Genomic DNA, 18,628 nt, shown 5'->3' on the forward strand with positions numbered 1-18,628 from the left:
ATCTTATGAGGAAAGGCTGAAGGACTTGAGGCTGTCTTCGTTAGAGAGAAGAAGGTTAAGAGATGACTTAATTGAGCATTACAAGATGATCAGAGGATTGGATAGGGTGGACAGTGAGAGCCTTTTTCCTCGGATGGCGATGTCTAGCATGGGGGGACATAGCTTTAAATTGAGGGGAGATAGATATAGGACAGATGTCAGAGGTAGGTTCTTTACTCAGAGAGTAGTAAGGGCGTAGAATGCCCTGCCAGCAACAGTAGTGGACACGCCAACACTAAGGGCATTCAAATGGTCATTGGATAGACATATGGACGATAAGGGAATAGTGTAGATGGGCTTTAGAGTGGTTTCACAGGTCGGCGCAACATCGAGGGCCGAAGGGTCTGTACTGTGCTGTAATGTTCTATGTTCTATGTTCTATGTTCTATGTATGTAGATTGTCCGACCAGAGGGGAGGCTATATTGGATTTGGTACTTGATAATGAACCAGGGCAAGTGATAGATTTGTTAGTGGGGGATCATTTTGGAGATAGTGGCCACAATTCTGTGACTTTCACTTTAGTAATGGAGAGGGATAGGTGTGTGCAACAGGGCAAGGTTTACAATTGGGGGAAGGATAAATACGATGTTGTCAGACAAGAGTTGAAGTGCATAAGTTGGGAACATAGGCTGTCAGGGAAGGACACAAGTGAAATGTGGAACTTGTTCAAGGAACAGGTACTACGTGTCCTTGATATGTATGTCCCTGTCAGACAGGGAAGAGATGGTCGAGTGAGGGAACCATGGTTGACAAGAGAGGTTGAATGTCTTGTTAAGAGTAAGAAGGAGACTTATGTAAGGCTGAGGAAACAAGGTTCAGACATTGGCTGGAGGGATACAAGATAGCCAGGAAGGAACTGAAGAAAGGGATTAGGAGAGCTAAGAGAGGGCATGAAAAATCTTTGGCGGGTAGGATCAAGGAAAACCCCAAGGCCTTTTACACATATGTGAGAAATATGAGAATGACTAGAGCGATGGTAGATCCGATCAAGGACAGTAGCAGGAGTTTGTGTATTGAGTCTGAAGAGATAGGAGAGGTCTTGAACAAGTACTTTTCTTCAGTATTTACAAATGAGAGGGGCCATATTGTTGGAGAGGACAGTCTGGGATCACACGGATCAGGGGTGAGCTGGCAAGGTGGATACAGAACTGGCTAGGTCATAGAAGGCAGAGAGTAGCAATGGAAGGATGCTTTTCTAATTGGAGGGCTGTGACTAGTTGTGTTCTGCAGGGATCAGTGCTGGGACCTTTGCTGTTTGTAGTATATATAAATGATTTGGAGGAAAATGTAACTGGTCTGATTAGTAAGTTTGCAGACGACACAAAGGTTGGTGGAATTGCGGATAGCGATGAGGACTGTCAGAGGATAGAGCAGGATTTAGATTGTTTGGAGACTTGGGCGGAGAGATGGCAGATGGAGTTTAATCCGGACAAATGTGAGGTAATGCATTTTGGAAGGTCTAATGCAGGTATGGAATATACAGTGAATGGTAGAACCCTCAAGAGTATTGAAAGTCAGAGATATCTAGATGTACAAGTCCACAGGTCACTGAAAGGGGCAACACAGGTGGAGAAGGTAGTCAAGAAGGCATACGGCATGCTTGCCTTCATTGGCCGGGGCATTGAATATAAGAATTGGCAAGTCATGTTGCAGCTGTATAGAACCTTAGTTAGGCCACACTTGGAGTATAGTGTTCAATGCTGGTCGTCATACTACCAGAAGGATGTGGAGGCTTTAGAGAGGGTGCAGAAGAGATTTACCAGAATGTTGCCTGGTATGGAGGGCATTAGCTATGAGGAGCGGTTGAATAAACTCGGTTTGTTCTCATGGAACGACGGAGGTTGAGGGGCGACCTGATAGAGGTCTACAAAATTATGAGGGGCATAGACAGAGTGGATAGTCAGAGGCTTTTCCCCAGGGTAGAGGGGTCAATTACTAGGGGGCATAGGTTTAAGGTGCGAGGGGCAAGGTTTAGAGTAGATGTACGAGGCAAGTTTTTTACACAGAGGGTAGTGGGTGCCTGGAACTCGCTACCGGAGGAGGTGGTGGAAGCAGGGACGATAGTGACATTTAAGGGGCATCTTGACAAATACATGAATAGGATGGGAATAGAGGGATACGGACCCAGGAAGTGTAGAAAATTGTAGTTTAGTCGGGCAGCATGGTCGGCACGGGCTTGGAGGGCCGAAGGGCCTGTTCCTGTGCTGTACTTTTCTTTGTTCTTTGTGAAACAGACTGGTAAACTCGAGGAAATACTTGTTAGGAAGGAAGATGTGTTGGGTATTTTGAAAAACTTGAGGATAGACAAGTCCCCCGGGCCTGACGGGATATATCCAAGGATTCTACGGGAAGCAAGAGATGAAATTGCAGAGCCATTGGCAATGATCTTTTTGTCCTCACTGTCAACAGGGGTGGTACCAGGGGATTGGAGAGTGGTGAATGTCGTGCCCCTGTTCAAAAAAGTGAATAGGGATAACGCTGGGAATTACAGGCCAGTTAGTCTTACTTCGGTGGTAGGCAAAGTAATGGAAAGGGTACTGAGGGATGGGAATTCTGAGCATCTGGAAAGACACTGCTTGATTAGGGATAATCAGCACCGATTTGTGACGGGTAGCTCTTGCCTCACAAGTCTTATTGAATTCTTTGAGAAGATGACCAAGCATGTGGATGAAGGTAAAGCAGTGGATGTAGTGTACATGGATTTTAGTAAGGCATATGATAAGGTTCCCCATGGTAGGCTTATGCAGAAAGTAAGGAGGCATGGGATAGTGGGGAATTTGGCCAGTTGGATAACGAACTGGCTAACCGATAGAAGTCAGAGAGTGGTGGTGGATGGCAAATATTCAGCCTGGATCCCAGTTACCAGTGACGTACCGCAGGGATAAGTTCTAGGTCTTCTGCTGTTTGTGGTTTTCATTAATGACTTGGATGAGGGAGCTGAAGGGTGGGTCAGTAACTTTGCAGACGATACGAAGATTGGTGCAATTGTGGATAGTGAGGAGGGCTGTTGTCGGCTGCAAAGAGACATAGATAGGATGCAGAGCTGGGCTGAGAAGTGGCAGATGGAGTTTAACCCTGAAAAGTGTGAAGTTGTCCATTTTGGAAGGACAAATATGAATACGGAATACAGGGTTAACGGTAGGGTTCTTGGCAATGTGGAGGAGCAGAGAGATCTATGTTCATACATCTTTGAAAGTTGCCACTCAAGTGGATAGAGCTGTGAAGAAGGCCTACGGTGTGCTAGCGTTCATTAACAGAGGGATTGAATTTAAGAGCCGTGAGGTGATGATGCAGCTGTACAAAACCTTGGTAAAGCCACATTTGGAGTACTGTGTACAGTTCTGGTCGCCTCTTTTTAGGAAGGATGTGGAAGCTTTGGAAAAGGTGCAAAGGAGATTTACCAGGATGTTGCCTGGAATGGAGAGTAGGTCTTACGAGAAAGGTTGAGGGTGCTGGGCCTTTTCTCATTAGAACGGAGAAGGATGAGGGTGCGACTTGATAGAGGTTTATAAGATGATCAGGGGAATAGATAGAGTAGACAGTCAGAGACTTTTTCCCCGGGTGGAACAAACCATTACATGGGGACATAAATTTAAGGTGAATGGTGGAAGATATAGGGGGGATGTCAGAGGTAGGTTCTTTACCCAGAGGGTCCCAGGTTCGATTCCGGCTTGGGTCACTGTCTGTGCGGAGTCTGCACATCCTCCCCGTGTGTGCGTGGGTTTCCTCCGGGTGCTCCGGTTTCCTCCCACAGTCCAAAGATGTGCAGGTTAGGTGGATTGGCCATGATAAATTGCCCTTAGTGTCCATCAAGACCGGGGATCAACCCTGGTCCAATGAAAATTTCATGACGGCATTCTAGGAGCAACACCAGGCAGACATAAACCTGGCGAAGCTACCACACAGGACTAACTGAAGATGGTTGGGCCTAGGACACTACCCTGAGGAACTCCTACTGTGATGTCCTGGAACTGAGACGAACTGTGGACTAAGTGTGTGCCAAACAGCATAAGCAGCAAGTAATCGACAGAGCTAAGTGATTCCACGAACAGTGGATCAAATCTAAGCTCTGCAGACCTGCCACATCCAGCCATGAATGGTGGAGGACAATTAAACAACTTACTGGAGGAGGAGGCTCCACAAATACTCCCATCCTCAATGATAGTGGAGTCCAGCACATCTGTGCAAAATATAATGTTGAAGCATTTGCAATAATCTTCAGCCAGAAGTGCCGAGTGATGATTAATCTCGGCCTCCTCCAGAGGTTCCCAGCATCGCAGATGTCAGCCTTCAGCCAATCTAATTCACTCTACATGATGTCAAGAAATGGTTGAAGTCGTGGGATACTGCAAAGACTGTGGGCCCTAACAATATTCCGGCAATAGTACTGAAGACTTGTGCTCCAGAAATTGCTGCGCCCCTAGCCAAGCTATTCGGTACAGCTACAATACTGGCATCTACCCGGCAATGTCATCAACAGTGCTATCAGGCGGCACTTACTCAGCAATAATCTGCTCACAGATGCTCAGTTTGGGTTCTTCCAAGATTATTCAGCATCTAATATCATTACAGCCTTGCTTCAAACATGGACAAAAGAGCTGAATTCCAGAAGTGATGTGAGAATGACTGCCCTTGGCATTAAGGCAGCATTTGACCAAAGGAATCGCCCCATTATTGGAGCATATCGAACCCAGTGATTGGGAACAAGTCCAATCACTTGGGACCAGGGTCAAGGTCCGCCCCGAGAGGCGGGAAGCCCCTGAAAGATAGGGGCCAAGTTCAGATCGACCCTTCTCTCCCTTCTTCTCCTGCTCGCAACCTTCGCAAGAACCATCGACCAGCAACCGTAAGTTTGACTCCAGCGATCGCTACTTGATAGAGACTCCTAGCCATCGACCTGTATCAGCCTTTGAATCCCGCAGGCCAGACCCAATTCGATAAGCCATTCATTCCCCTGACCTGGTGGGCCATTCCCAAAAGTTAAGTATTGGCCAGTAGTGATAGGTAGCGATATAGAAAGTAGGATTATTGTGTAAGTATTTATTGCTGCATATAACAAATGATCGTTGATTTTAATCTTACTAAGCGGTGTGCAGTCTTATTAATCATAACTAGAGCTTGAACCACGTGGCGGTATCAGAAAGATACCTGGCGACTCGTGAGCAAAGGTGACATAATTAGAGCTAATAAAACTAAGGCTAATGAGAGCAACACACTGAAGAAGTCAATGTCCAAATGCAGCAAGACCTGGATAATATCCAGACTTGGGCTGACAAATGGCAAGTTACATTCACTCACACAAGTGTCAGGCAATGACCATCTCCAACAAGAGAGAATCTAACCACCGCCCCTTTACATTAAATGACATTGCATTCGCTGAATCCCCCATTATCAACAACCTGGGGGTTACCATTGACTGGAAACTGAGCTGGACTAGCCATATAAATACTGTGGCTAACAGGGCAGGTAAATAGCTAGGAATCCTGTGCCACGTAACTCACCGCCTGACTCCCCAAAGCCTGCCCACCATCTACAAGGCACATGTCAAGAGTGTGATGGAATACTCTCAATTTGCCTGGATGAGTGCAGCTCCCACAACAGTCAAGAGGCTCAACACCATTCAGGACAAAGCAACGTGCATGATTGACACCCTTTACATAAACATTCACTCCCTCCACTACCAGCAAACAGTAGCAGGAATGTGTGCCATCTACAAGATGCATTGCAGGAACTTCAAAACCACAACCGCTACCATTTATAAGGACAAGGGCAGCAGACATGTTTTTGTTTTTATTTATGAAACACATCACTTTCCTCTGAAATAGTTGTCAATGACATCCTTGGCTTGTGAGTCTTTGCCATAATCCTTGACAACAACACAGTTGCAGCCTACAGCCTTGCAAAGTTTTCCTTCTCGGTCTATTTTGCACAGGCCTACCCATTCACCAAGTTTTTTGTTGTCATCAACCGTAATCAGGTTGATCTGATGCTCTGCACAGAGTGCTTCTACCAACTTAACATACTGTGCCTCATCACAATTGCCTGCCAGGACACACAAGTGAGCTTGCCGTTTGTCCAGCACCTTGACAGCTTCCCGGAGACCACAGCACAAGCCATCGTGGATGTATGTAGTTTTAAGCACTTCCTGAAGTGCTGTGTTAACATCCATGACACCGCCTACAGTTATGCATTCCTCGGCCATTGTGCTGCTTGCTATGCCGGATCAGGGCGGTTTCCTGCGTGCGCCCGAGCTGCCGACAAGATGGCGGAGTAAGGGCGCGCGCCGTGATGTCACCGCTTTCAGGGCAGCAGACACATGGGAACATCACCACATGGAAGTTCCCCTCCAAGTCACTCACCATCCTGACTTGGAAATATAGCGTTGTTCCTTCACTGTTGTTGGGTGAAAATCCTGGAACTCCCTCCCTTGGAGCCCTGTGCGTGGACCTACACCTCAGGGACTGCGGGGGCTCAAAAGGTAGTTCACCACCACCTTCACAAGGGAAACAAGGGCTGAGCAATAAATGCTGGCCTAGCTAGTATAAAAAAAAGTAAAAAACATCATGGACATTCCTTCCATGGTTAACCAGTCCTGCAGTGTGACTCAAATCCAGGAGTTTGCCAGAATTCTCTGGTCGCAATTCAATTTTCCCGTCAGCAGCGCGACCCCACCAGTGGGGGCATGGGTTGGTTTCAAAGGGAAATCCCATTGACAGTAGGAAGGAAGAGAGAATCCAGCTGCCAGCGAACAATGTGTGGCTGAGAAATAGGCGGCTGGGGAATTGGATCTGGAATCCTGCCCGTTCCGTTTAAGAGACAAGGGGAGAAATTCTCCATTTGGGAGACTGTTGATGCTGGGACTGAATAATAATAATCTTTATTATTGTCGCAAGTAGGCTTACATCAACACTGCAATGAAGTTACTGTGAAAATTCCCGAGTCGCCACAGTCCGGAGCCGGTTCGGGTGCACTGAGGGAGAATTCAGGATAGCCAATTCACCTAACAAGCACGTCTTTCCGGACCTCTGGGAAGAAAGCGGAGCACCCGGAGGAAACCCACGGAGACACAGGGAGAACGTGCAGGCTTCGCACAAACAGGGACCCAAGCCGGGAATCGAACCGGGGACCCTGGTGCTGTGAAGCAACAGTCCTAACCACTGTGCTACCGTGCTGCCCATTGTGTGCAGTTTGCGTCCCGTTAGGGGCACTATTTGTGGAGCAATTCAGGAGATTTTAATGATCCAGCATTCTGCCCACGTGAATCTAGAGCAATTCTCATTCCCGCTGGCATCATATACGCTGGGGCTGGAATTAGCACTGGAGAGCTTGACAAGCTGGAGCTGCTTTTAAGCACTCTACTCCCCACACACTCTCATTACAGCCAAGGAGATGGTTCAGAGAAGACCAACACCACGCTTCACTGAATTGAAGCTCGATGCAATGTCGGATGTGGCGGAGGAGAGGCAGGACTCCCTCTTCCCCAGGGTGGGTAGTTGGTTCCCACCCATGGTCGATAACCAGCCCTGGGTGGAGGTGGCCAAGGCGGTCAGTGCTGTCAGCCTTACCAGGAAAACTGGCACGCAGTGTTGGAAAAAGATGAACCACCACCTTAAGGTAGCTCGGGTGAGCCACTACCTCTGTTACCCTGGCATTACTCCGATCCCTCACTCCTCACATCACACCCTCACTTCCATAGAGACCAATCAAAACTCGCCTGCTTGCATCTCCTTCACATCCCACCTGCACCAAACCCCTGTACCTATATTGTCCTCTTTGGCCAGGTGTCTTGCACACACATGCCACTAGCCACAGATCTCCAGGTAACTCGCCTCCGTGCATCTCACCGTGTCCTTTATGTGTCCCCTAGGAAAAGGCAGCCCATAACAGATGAAAGCAGGAGAAGACTGGAGGGGGCGTCATGGGCCACCGGTTTCTCAACTCTGCCAAGCAGAGAGCGATGGCATTTTCCGGGGAGGTGCAGGAGAGGGCTATCTCTGAGGCAGAGATTGGCATGTGACAACCCAGTGAGCCCCTAATGCAAAATGATGTCCTTATAGTAAGTGAGTCACCCCTCTCCCCCAGACCACTCCTTCCCAATATCTCGCCAGGAGGATATCCTCTGCGACTGCTTGGAGCCTGTGGACTGGTCCATTTTCAAGGCTGTGGCAGCTAACCGGGGCGAGTTTGCAACCACTATCACAGACTTCATCAGTAAGTGTCGAGGACTGAGTACCAAAGGAGGCAATATGGGTGTTCCCCAATCGGAAACTCTGGCTTAACCGAAGGGTTCACTCCCTGCTGAAGCCCCGGACAGAGGTGCTCAAGTCTGCCAACCTTGGCCTATATAAGAAATCCAGGTATGATGTATGGAAAGCCACCAGAAACGCCAAAAGACAATACCGGACCAAACTAGAGTTCCAGACCTATGGCACAAACCCATGACATCTATGGCAGGGCTTACATGGGATTACGGGCTACAAAGCAAGGCTAGGCAGAATCTCTGGTGCTGGAGCATCCCTCCCCGATGAACAAGTTCTGTACCCGCTTTGAACAGACAACCAATACATCAGTGCCACCCACCCCAATAGCCCTGGACACACCCATATCCACTATTACAGCCTCAGAGGTAAGAGTTCCCTTCTTGAAAGTAAACCCGCGGAAAGGGATAGGTCCTGACGGAGTCCCTGGGAGAGCCTGCGCAGACCGGATGGCGAGTGTATTTGCAGACATCTTCAACACCTCACTCCTCCGCTCCGAGGTTCCCACCTCCTTCAAGAAGACCACCATAATACCAGTACCAGAGAAGAACAACGTACCCTGCCTCAACGACTACTGACCGGTTGCCCTGACGTCTGTTATCATGAAATGCTTCGAGCAGCTAGTCATGAGATGGATCAATGCCAGCCTCCCAGACGGTCTCGATCCACTGCAGTTCGCCTATCGCCGCAACCGGTCCACAGCAGATGCTATCTCCCTTGCCCTACAATCAACACTCGAACACCTCGGGGGCAGCACGGTAGCATTGTGGATAGCACAATTGCTTCACAGCTCCAGGGTCCCAGGTTCAATTCCGGCTTGGGTCACTGTCTGTGCGGAGTCTGCACATCCTCCCCGTGTGTGCGTGGGTTTCCTCCGGGTGCTCCGGTTTCCTCCCACAGTCCAAAGATGTGCAGGTTAGGTGGATTGGCCATGATAAATTGTCCTTAGTGTCCAAAATTGCCCTTAGTGTTGGGTGGGGTTACTGGGTTATGGGGATAGGGTGGAGGTGTTGACCTTGGGTAGGGAGCTCTTTCCAAGAGCCGGTGCAGACTCGATGGGCTGAATGGCCTCATTCTGCACTGTAAATTCTATGATAATCTATGAAACCTCGACGATAAGGCCACCTACGTCAGACTGCAGTTCATAGACTACAGCTCCGCCTTCAACATCATTATCCCGACAAGACTAATAACCAAACTCTATAATCTTGGAATTGACCCCTCCCTGTGCAGCTGGATCCTTGATTAACTCACCAACAGACCGCAATCTGTCAGGATAGGCAACAGCACCTCCTCCACAATAGTCCTCAACACCGGGGCCCCGCAAGGATGTGTGTTCAGTCCTCTAGTGTACTCCCTGTACACACACGACTGTGTGGCAAGATTTAACTCCAATTCGACCTATACGTTTGCGGATGATACGATTGGTGGGTCGTATCTCAAACAACGACGAATCAGACTACGGAAGGGAGACAGATCTCTTGGTTGCATGGTGTAAACAACCTCTCTCTAAATGATGAAAGACCAAGGAACTGACCATCGACTTCAGGAAACATAGTATGACACACACTCCCATCTACGTCAATGGCTCCGAAGTAGAGATGGTCGATAGCTTTAAGTTCCTGGGGGTCACCATCATCAACAGTCTGTCCTGGTCCACTTACGTTGATGCAACAGTCAAGAAAGCCCAACAACATCTCTACTTCCTGCAGAAGCTAAAGAAATTTGGCATGCCTGCATCGACTCTCACAAACATCTACAGATGTGCGATAGAGAGCATCTTATCCGGCTGCATCACAACCTGGTATGGCAACTGCTTGGTTCAAGATCCCAAGAAACTGCAGAGTGTGGTGAACTCAGCCCAACGCAAAGCACAAGCTTGCCACCCTCACATTGATTCTGTATACACCTCTCACTGCCTCAGGAAGGCAGACAGCATTATCAGAGCCCCCTCCCACCCAGGCATGGCCTACTTCCAGATGCTACCAGAAGACCTGCACATCTAGTCATAGGAACAGCTTCTTCCCCACAGCTACTACACTCCTCAACGACTCTCCCTCGGACTGATCTATTCCCTGTAAGACACTTATCACGACGCCCTATGCTGCTCTTGCTCATGTAGTTGCTTTGTTTGGCCCTTGTTCCGCACTGTAACCAATTACTTATTTGTTGATGTACTTTGTTGATTATTCTTTTCGTCTACTGTGTACGTACTGTGCACATCCCCTTGGCCGCAGAAAAATACTTTTCACTGTGCTTCGGTACATGTGACAATAAATCAATCAGTCAAATAAAAGTGTCTTGTCTTTTGTCTTGCAGGATCTCCATCCGAGCAGACAGACACATCTGGGGCACCTCACCCTGAGCCGCAGCCTCAGCATACCCCAGAGACCAGTCCGGGGATTACGTCGGCTTCTTGGCGTTGCATGCATCTGAACCCTCCACCATCGCAGGTGGGGCATTTTAACGAAGAGGCTCCTGGGTCACCTTCTGGTGCGCACATCACACATGCTGCAGCACATCAGGTGGAGGCAGGGTCTCCCCAGGGAGCGGACAGTTGGAGAGGGTTGGCCAATCCCAAGAAACAGCTGTAGTCCAGACAGGTGTCGTGCTTCTGGAAAGTATGATCCCATCATTGGTGGAGATGCAGACACAGAGCCAGGATCTACAGGAGGGGGCGTCAGCAACTTTCCAGTGCCTGAAGGTGTAGCTGGAGGACTCCATCCGCCTTCAAGTGGAGGGGATGGCACTAACAATGCTGGTACCCAGGCCAATACTGAACGGGTGCCGTCCACGGTGGTAGCCTTGGGTCAAAAAGTCACAGCCATGGGCCAAGACGGTGGTCCACGGTGGTCGATGGCTGAGACTCAGGACAGAGGAGCACAATCACAGACAGCCATGTACCAGGCCCACATGGACAGTGCTGCACGGCTCTAGAGCTTGGCCCAGTCTGGCTGAGGGCACCAAGAGCGTTGGCCGGGTAATGACTGACCTGGGCCAGTCACAGAGGGACATGACCGAGGCAGTAATAGACATGGCTCACTCGCTGAGGGACATGGCCAAGCCTCCATGGTTGAGGGCAAGGTGACCCTGGTTGGGAAAAGGGTGGGCCTCCAGGACTGGCAGTGCCAGGGGACTGTGGAGCCTCCGGTCCTCACTCTGGCCTCACCTCCATCCCATGGAGTAGCCCGGGGGGCCATCGAGCATCCCGAGGAAGGAGGAAGTGATGGGGCCCCTGTCAGAGCCTCCCACAGGAGAGGTGCTGGAACACCTCAGCACTTCTGACCACCCCCCCCCCCCCAATTGACACTGGCGCATCTGATGGACAGCGGGCAGAACAGGGTGGCACTTCACCACCTGTGACACCTGAATGTCGGGCGGGCCGCCCAATTCCAGAGCCTCCAGAGGACAGCTGTCAAAGGTCAGAGGGAAGGATCCGCAGCAGGACACCTCCACATCTGATGTGCTGTCTGGGGTCACACCAACAAGGCTAAGAGGGATGGGCTGGGCTGTGTGTAGAGGGTGTGCCAGGTGACCTGCCGTACCAGCCTGGGCTCCATGCCCGGCTCTTCCTGGCCATCCTCCTTGACTTGGCGTTCTTCCTCCTCCTGCAGAATGTCCCACCCTCTGCTGCGCAATGTTGTGCAGGATGCAGAAGGCCGGCATGATGTTAGTGACCCTCCTGGGGCAATATTGGAGAACTGCTTTGGAAGTGCATTTTGAAGACGCCGTTGCACCGCTCAATGATTGCTGCATGAGTGTCATTACAGCTGTTCTCCGCATCGGTCTGGGGCCTCCTCTGGACAGGCGCCATTAGCCAGGACCTCAGCGGGTAGCTCTTGTTGCCCAAGAACCAACCCCTCACCCGAGGGGGCTCCTCAAAGGTGCTGGGAATCGACGAGTGGACCAGGATGTATGCGGCATACACGCTGCCTGGATATCAGGCGCAGATGTGCAGGATGTGCAGCTGGCGATCACACATAAACTGCACATTCCGGGAGTAGAAGGGGGACCTGTGTGCCACCGATCCCCCCCTTGGACCTGGGGCATGCAAGCAATGGCAGACAATCCTGCTGCCCAGGCTTCCTGATGTGCCTGGTCCAGACTGAAGCTTACATTGTCCGCTGCCCGGACTCATCGGGCATCCATCACAGCATGGATGTATCTGTGTATGGATGTCTGAGCAATCCCAGATGGGTCCCTGCTCAGCCCCTGGAAAGATCCAGAGGCATAAAAGTTCAGGGTCACCATCACCTTGACAGGCACCTGGAGGAGGTATCCACCTCCATACCCCATGGTTCCTGGTGCACCACCATCTGGCACAGGTGGTGCACCGCCTCCCTGGTTAGTCGCAGTCTTCGGCGGCACTGACAGTCTGGCAGCTCCTCGAAGGTCAGGCGCTAACAGTATACACCTGACCTGATGCAGCGCCTCCTTCGCATCTCCTCTTCGGCCTATTGGACGGCCAGCAGTCGAGCCGCCTCTAGGCCAGGCTCCTCTTGTGTAGGGCCCTCCCTGAGCAGGCCCAGTGCCTCCAGCCTCTGTGTGTCCACAACGGCAGCTGCGGCCAGGTAAACAGTGAGCATTCCACAATGAAATTCATTCTCTGCAGGGTGGGAAAAGCGAAGACGTGTTAGCAAGTTGTGTATTCCCTTGACCATCTAAATCCAACAGGCTGCATGGTGACCCTGAGTTACACTTCAGCTTCACTCTCCACATGTCACCCCAAACCCACCCCTTAGCCGTTTTCCCCTGATATGCCACAACTCGTGTCAGCGATAGGTTCTGCGGTCCCTGTCCTGCTTCTCCAGTGGGGTCTACTGTGGGTGTCCTCATTGGGTGGGCCATGTGTTATCCCGCCAGCAGGGTGGCACCGGGTTGAGGGTGAAGAGGGTTACTGTGTATCACCAATCACAAAGAACAAAGAACAAAGAAATGTACAGCACAGGAACAGGCCCTTCGGCCCTCCAAGCCCGTGCCGACCATACTGCCCGACTAAACTACAATCTTCTACACTTCCTGGGTCCGTATCCTTCTATTCCCATCCTATTCATATATTTGTCAAGATGCCCCTTAAATGTCCCTATCGTCCCTGCCTCCACTACCTCCTCCGGTAGTGAGTTCCAGGCACCCACTACCCTCTGCGTAAAAAACTTGCCTCGTACATCTACTCTAAACTTTGCCCCTCTCACCTTAAACCTATGCCCCCTAGTAATTGACCCCTCTACCCTGGGGAAAAGCCTCTGACTATCCACTCTGTCTATGCCCCTCATAATTTTGTATACCTCTATCAGGTCGCCCCTCAACCTCCTTCGTTCCAGTGAGAACAAACCGAGTTTATTCAATCGCTCCTCATAGCTTATGCCCTCCATACCAGGCAACATTCTGGTAAATCTCTTCTGCACCCTCTCTAAAGCCTCCACATCCTTCTGGTAGTGTGGCGACCAGAATTGAACACTATACTCCAAGTGTGGCCTAACTAAGGTTCTATACAGCTGCAACATGACTTGCCAATTCTTATACTCAATGCCCCGGCCAATGAAGGCAAGCATGCCGTATGCCTTCTTGACTACCTTCTCCACCTGTGTAGCCCCTTTCAGTGATCTGTGGACCTGTACTCCTAGATCTCTTTGACTTTCAATACTCTTGAGGGTTCTACCATTCACTGTATATTCCCTACCTGCATTAGCCCTTCCAAAATGCATTACCTCACATTTGTCCGGATTAAACTCCATCTGCCATCTCTCCGCCCAAGTCTCCAGACAATCTAAATCCTGCTGTATCCTCAGACAGTCCTCATCGCTATCCGCAATTCCACCAACCTTTGTGTCGTCTGCAAACTTACTAATCAGACCAGTTACATTTTCCTCCAAATCATTTATATATACTACAAAGAGCAAAGGTCCCAGCACTGATCCCTGTGGAACACCACTGGTCACAGCCCTCCAATTAGAAAAGCATCCCTCCATTGCTACCCTCTGCCTTCTATGGCCTAGCCAGTTCTGTATCCACCTTGCCAGTTCACCCCTGATCCCGTGTGACTTCACCTTTTGTACTAGTCTACCATGAGGGACCTTGTCAAAGGCCTTACTGAAGTCCATATAGACAACATCTACTGCCCTACCTGCATCAATCATCTTAGTGACCTCCTCGAAAAACTCTATCAAGTTAGTGAGACACGACCTCCCCTTCACAAAACCGTGCTGCCTCTCACTAATGCGTCCATTTGCTTCCAAATGGGAGTAGATCCTGTCTCGAAGAATTCTCTCCAGTAATTTCCCTACCACTGAAGTAAGGCTCACCGGCCTGTAGTTCCCGGGATTATCCCTGCCACCCTTCTTAAACAGAGGAACAACATTGGCTATTCTCCAGTCCTCCGGGACATCCCCTGAAGACAGCGAGGATCCAAAGATTTCTGTCAAGGCCTCAGCAATTTCCTCTCCAGCCTCCTTCAGTATTCTGGGGTAGATCCCATCCGGCCCTGGGGACTTATCTACCTTAATATTTTTTAAGACACCCAACACCTCGTCTTTTTGGATCACAATGTGACCCAGGCTATCTACACACCCTTCTCCAGACTCAACATCTACCAATTCCTTCTCTTTGGTGAATACTGATGCAAAGTATTCATTTAGTACCTCGCCCATTTCCTCTGGCTCCACACATAGATTCCCTTGCCTATCCTTCAGTGGGCCAACCCTTTCCCTGGCTACCCTCTTGCTTTTTATGTAAGTGTAAAAAGCCTTGGGATTTTCCTTAACATCACCTCCATGCTGAGAGGCTTGTGTGTGGGCAGGTCCCACAGATGGGGGTGAGGCAGGAAAGTGTGTGTCTGCTGGGAGCTTGGCAGCAGTGTGATCTGGGTCCTGGGTGTGACACGCAATTTGTGACAATCTGCCTGGGGGCAGGATGGATGGGGGCAGTGGGCAGGCAGGGAGACAGCTGGTGGTCCTGTGGAGTGTCACTGGTGAGGCCTCTTCTTTGAATGGGGCAGTGCCAAGGGTGAATGTGTCCTTTGTTTCGGGTGAGCTCTGCTATTCCCCTGATCCCCCTGCAGTGGGGCAGCGTTTCTGATGAGTGCACTGAGGAGTGGCAGCACCTGGTGGGCCACTGAGGAGTGGCAGCACCTGGTGGGCCACCTGGTGGGCCACGCCCATCCTGATGATGGATTAGCTGGGGTATGAGGGTTTCCAGAGGGGCGGCCTGGGTGGGCTCCCAAATGACCGGAGGCTCTGTGAACACTTACAGGACACAATGAGCAGCCAGCAGTGTGAGCAGCCAGGGGCCTGTAACCTGTACCAAATGGATGTGTTTAAAACAAATACTGCAGCAATGGCAGCCTGAGCCAGGCCAGCCGGAGCCCGAGGGAGACACCCTAAATCCACGGAGCTGTGACCAATTCGCCCCCCACTACTCCCCCCCCCCCCCCCGGCCACCGCAGCTCCCCCCCCCCCCCCCCCCCCCCCCCAAGCAAGTGCTACTATTTTTAAACAGTCTTTCAAACTTTGCTTACCGTCGGTCTCTCCTTCAGCAGCCATGGTGCCCAGTCCCCGTTTGTAAATACCTGTGGTGAACGGCATCTGACTGACGTCCGCCTGAGAGGGCGGAGCATTGCAGAGGCTCGGAGCATAGTGGGTCAAACATACTAAATACATTTAAATGCATGTAAATGCTGGTTTTGCATGCCCATAACGGCGCTGGGCGCAAAAGGCATTATCGGCACCAGCATTGCGCCCCAATGGGCTCCGGGTGGGTCCCTCAGTTTTGGCCCACGCCCGATTCTCCGCCTGATCACGGTTCGAGTTTGCGGCATCGCGAGGTGGAGAATTCCACCCAAGTGGCGTTACCAATTGAACCACAGGCAGACCTCAGGCAGTTATTGTCTCTTACCATGGCTTATTTATCATGCACTGGCTTTTACAGCGCAAGGTCATTCTTTTAATTGTTCAAGTCAATTATATTTCAGAATTACTAAACACTGGTGATTAAACATTTTCTTTAGGACCTCAGTTGTACCATAGCAATCAAAATATGTTAAACATTTAGCTAAAGACATTTGAAAGAGTACAAATATTTAGATCAAAATAAAATGAATAGTAATTTAAGTAACGTTTGCAATGACTATCACATTTTATAATCGAATGCATTTTTCAACTTCTTACATCTCTAGCTACGTCTTTTTAACAAAGCAAATCTGTTTAAACATAACAGATGCAACAAAATATATGGAAAGAAATACAAAATCCCAAAGGTAGATTTGTCCTGATTTGGGAACTGTGAAGAAACTGCTGCAGTCCTTCAAGGGTTCCGCAGGTTGGGGAGTTTCTAAGATTTGGCAGATTTGCATGTGCCACACAAACAGATAATATAAGGGGAGGTAGTATTTTAAAACTCTGTTCTGGTTTGCTTTGCCCGCTACAATTCTTAGTTATGCTTAGCCTTTCATCATTTAAATGGTGCAAAGTCATTCACTGTAAATATAAAAAGGGTGAATTTAAACTTTATGCTGAAATTTGTTCCCATGTTATTGCATAAGGAGAGAGTAGGACAAAATAGAGATCTCACCATGGTCTTGCCTTCGTGTAAGTGCAAGTGAGCAAGTGCAAAAATAAAGTGTTGACTCTTCTTAAGAACAGCCAATAGGGAAGAAGGATGACCTCAGAGACAGATTAGTTACACCACCGGCTGCTAACTGATACTTCACATCCACAGCTCTTTGATTAGATCATAACTCAAAATAATTTCTGCGCGCTAATTTCAGATCGAATATTTAACTTAATAAATAGCTGAATGAATGGGCCACCACCTGTGAGCTCTAGGGCTTCGAACTAGCGGGGGAAACCCCAAAGAGGCGCTGGGGAACCCCCCACTGTTGTTCCCAGGTAAGGTTAGCAATTTAAATTGCAAACTTCCCGGATGGGATTCTCTGTCCTGCCAGCCTGTTTTCCGGCACGGCGCGCCCCGCCGGCAGCGGGGTTCTCCGTTCCCGCAGCCACCAATGGAGTTTCCCATTGTGGGCCACCCCACACTGTCGGGAAACCCGCAGGCGTGGGTGTGCTGCCGGCGGAGTGGAGAAACCCGCCGACGGAGAATCCCGATTTTCCAGTTGTCTTCCAGCATTAATTAACCAGACTTACACCCTCTTCTAATTTCTGTAATTACTGTACAGACCCCGCCGAGCATCATTCAATAAGATCATGGCTGATCTAATTTTAATCTAACCTAATTTTAGGGAGGTGGTGGCTTAGTCGTTTGGCACTGGACTAGTCATCCAATCCCTCAGGTTAATGCTTTGGGGATCCAGGTTCGAATCCCACCACAGCAGATGGTGCACTTTGGGCAGCACAGTGGTTAACACTGCTGCCTCACAGTGCCTGGGACCCAGATACTTCCCGGGTGCTCCGGTTTCCTCCCACAGTTCAAAGATGTGCAGGTTTGGTGGATTGGTCATGATCAATGCGCAGAGCTATGGGGATAAGGCGGGGGAGTGGGCCTAGGTAGAGTACTCTTTCAGAGGGTCGGTGCAGACTTGATGGGTCAAATGGCCTCCTTCTACACTGTAGGGAGTCTATGAACCTCACTTCATAATCCTGCCAATCTCCAAGCGTGAATCCCGACCCCGCCGTCCTCCCAATTCTCCCACCCCCCAAACACCGGCGTGGCGCGAGTCGTGCCGCCTGCCTCGGAGAATGGCGGGGTCTGGCGCGACTCAATGGGCCCCGGGGCTGTCCGGATTCTCCGGCCCGCGATGGGCTGAAGTCCCGCCCGTTCTATGCCGGTCCCGCCGGCGTAAATTGGAATTGGTCCCTTACCAGCGGGACCTGGTGGCGCGGGTGGGCTCCGGGGTTCTTGGGGGGTCGCGGGGGGATCTGGCCTCAGGAGGTGCCCCCACGTTGGCCTGGCCCACGGTCGGGGCCCACCGATCCGCGGGCGGGCCTGTGCCGTGGGGGCACTCTATTCCTACACCGTGTAGGCCTCCACAATGGCCGGCGCGAAGGTGAACCCCCCTGCGCATGCGCGGGATTGAAGTCAGCAGCCACTGACGCTCCCGCGCATGTGCGGACGCGCACCGGCCGGTGGAGTCCCTTCGGCCCCGGCTGGCGCGGCGCCAAATGCCTTCCACGCAGGCCGACGGGGCGCAAACCACTCCGGCGCCGTCCTAGCCCCTGAGGGTGTGGAGGATTCCGCACCTTTGGGGCAGGCCGACGCCGGAGTGGTTCCCGCCACTCCACTGCGCCGTTTCTGCCCGCCCCGCCAATTCCCAGAGAATCCCGCCCCTTATCCATGCCTACCCTGTCAATACCCCTCAGGCTCTTATATATTTCAATCA

The 18,628-nt window shown here is 50.6% G+C and overlaps 1 protein-coding gene and 1 pseudogene across 1 annotated transcript in view; both read right to left on the reverse strand.

The window, feature by feature from the left end:
- Nucleotides 1–16,873, reverse strand: part of sync (syncoilin, intermediate filament protein) — a 91,387-nt gene extending 74,514 nt beyond the window's left edge. Inside the window, exon 1 of the mRNA XM_072500066.1 lies at nt 16,864–16,873. Within this exon, the coding sequence (XP_072356167.1) occupies nt 16,864–16,866 (3 nt within the window). The 5' untranslated portion in view covers nt 16,867–16,873. The remainder of the gene's footprint in view (nt 1–16,863) is intronic.
- LOC140429617 (small ribosomal subunit protein eS12 pseudogene) lies at nt 5,822–6,297 on the reverse strand (annotated as a pseudogene).
- Nucleotides 16,874–18,628: the final 1,755 nt, after the last annotated feature.

The sequence above is a fragment of the Scyliorhinus torazame genome, chromosome 1 (genome assembly GCF_047496885.1).
Source record: "Scyliorhinus torazame isolate Kashiwa2021f chromosome 1, sScyTor2.1, whole genome shotgun sequence".
NCBI lineage: Eukaryota > Metazoa > Chordata > Chondrichthyes > Carcharhiniformes > Scyliorhinidae > Scyliorhinus > Scyliorhinus torazame.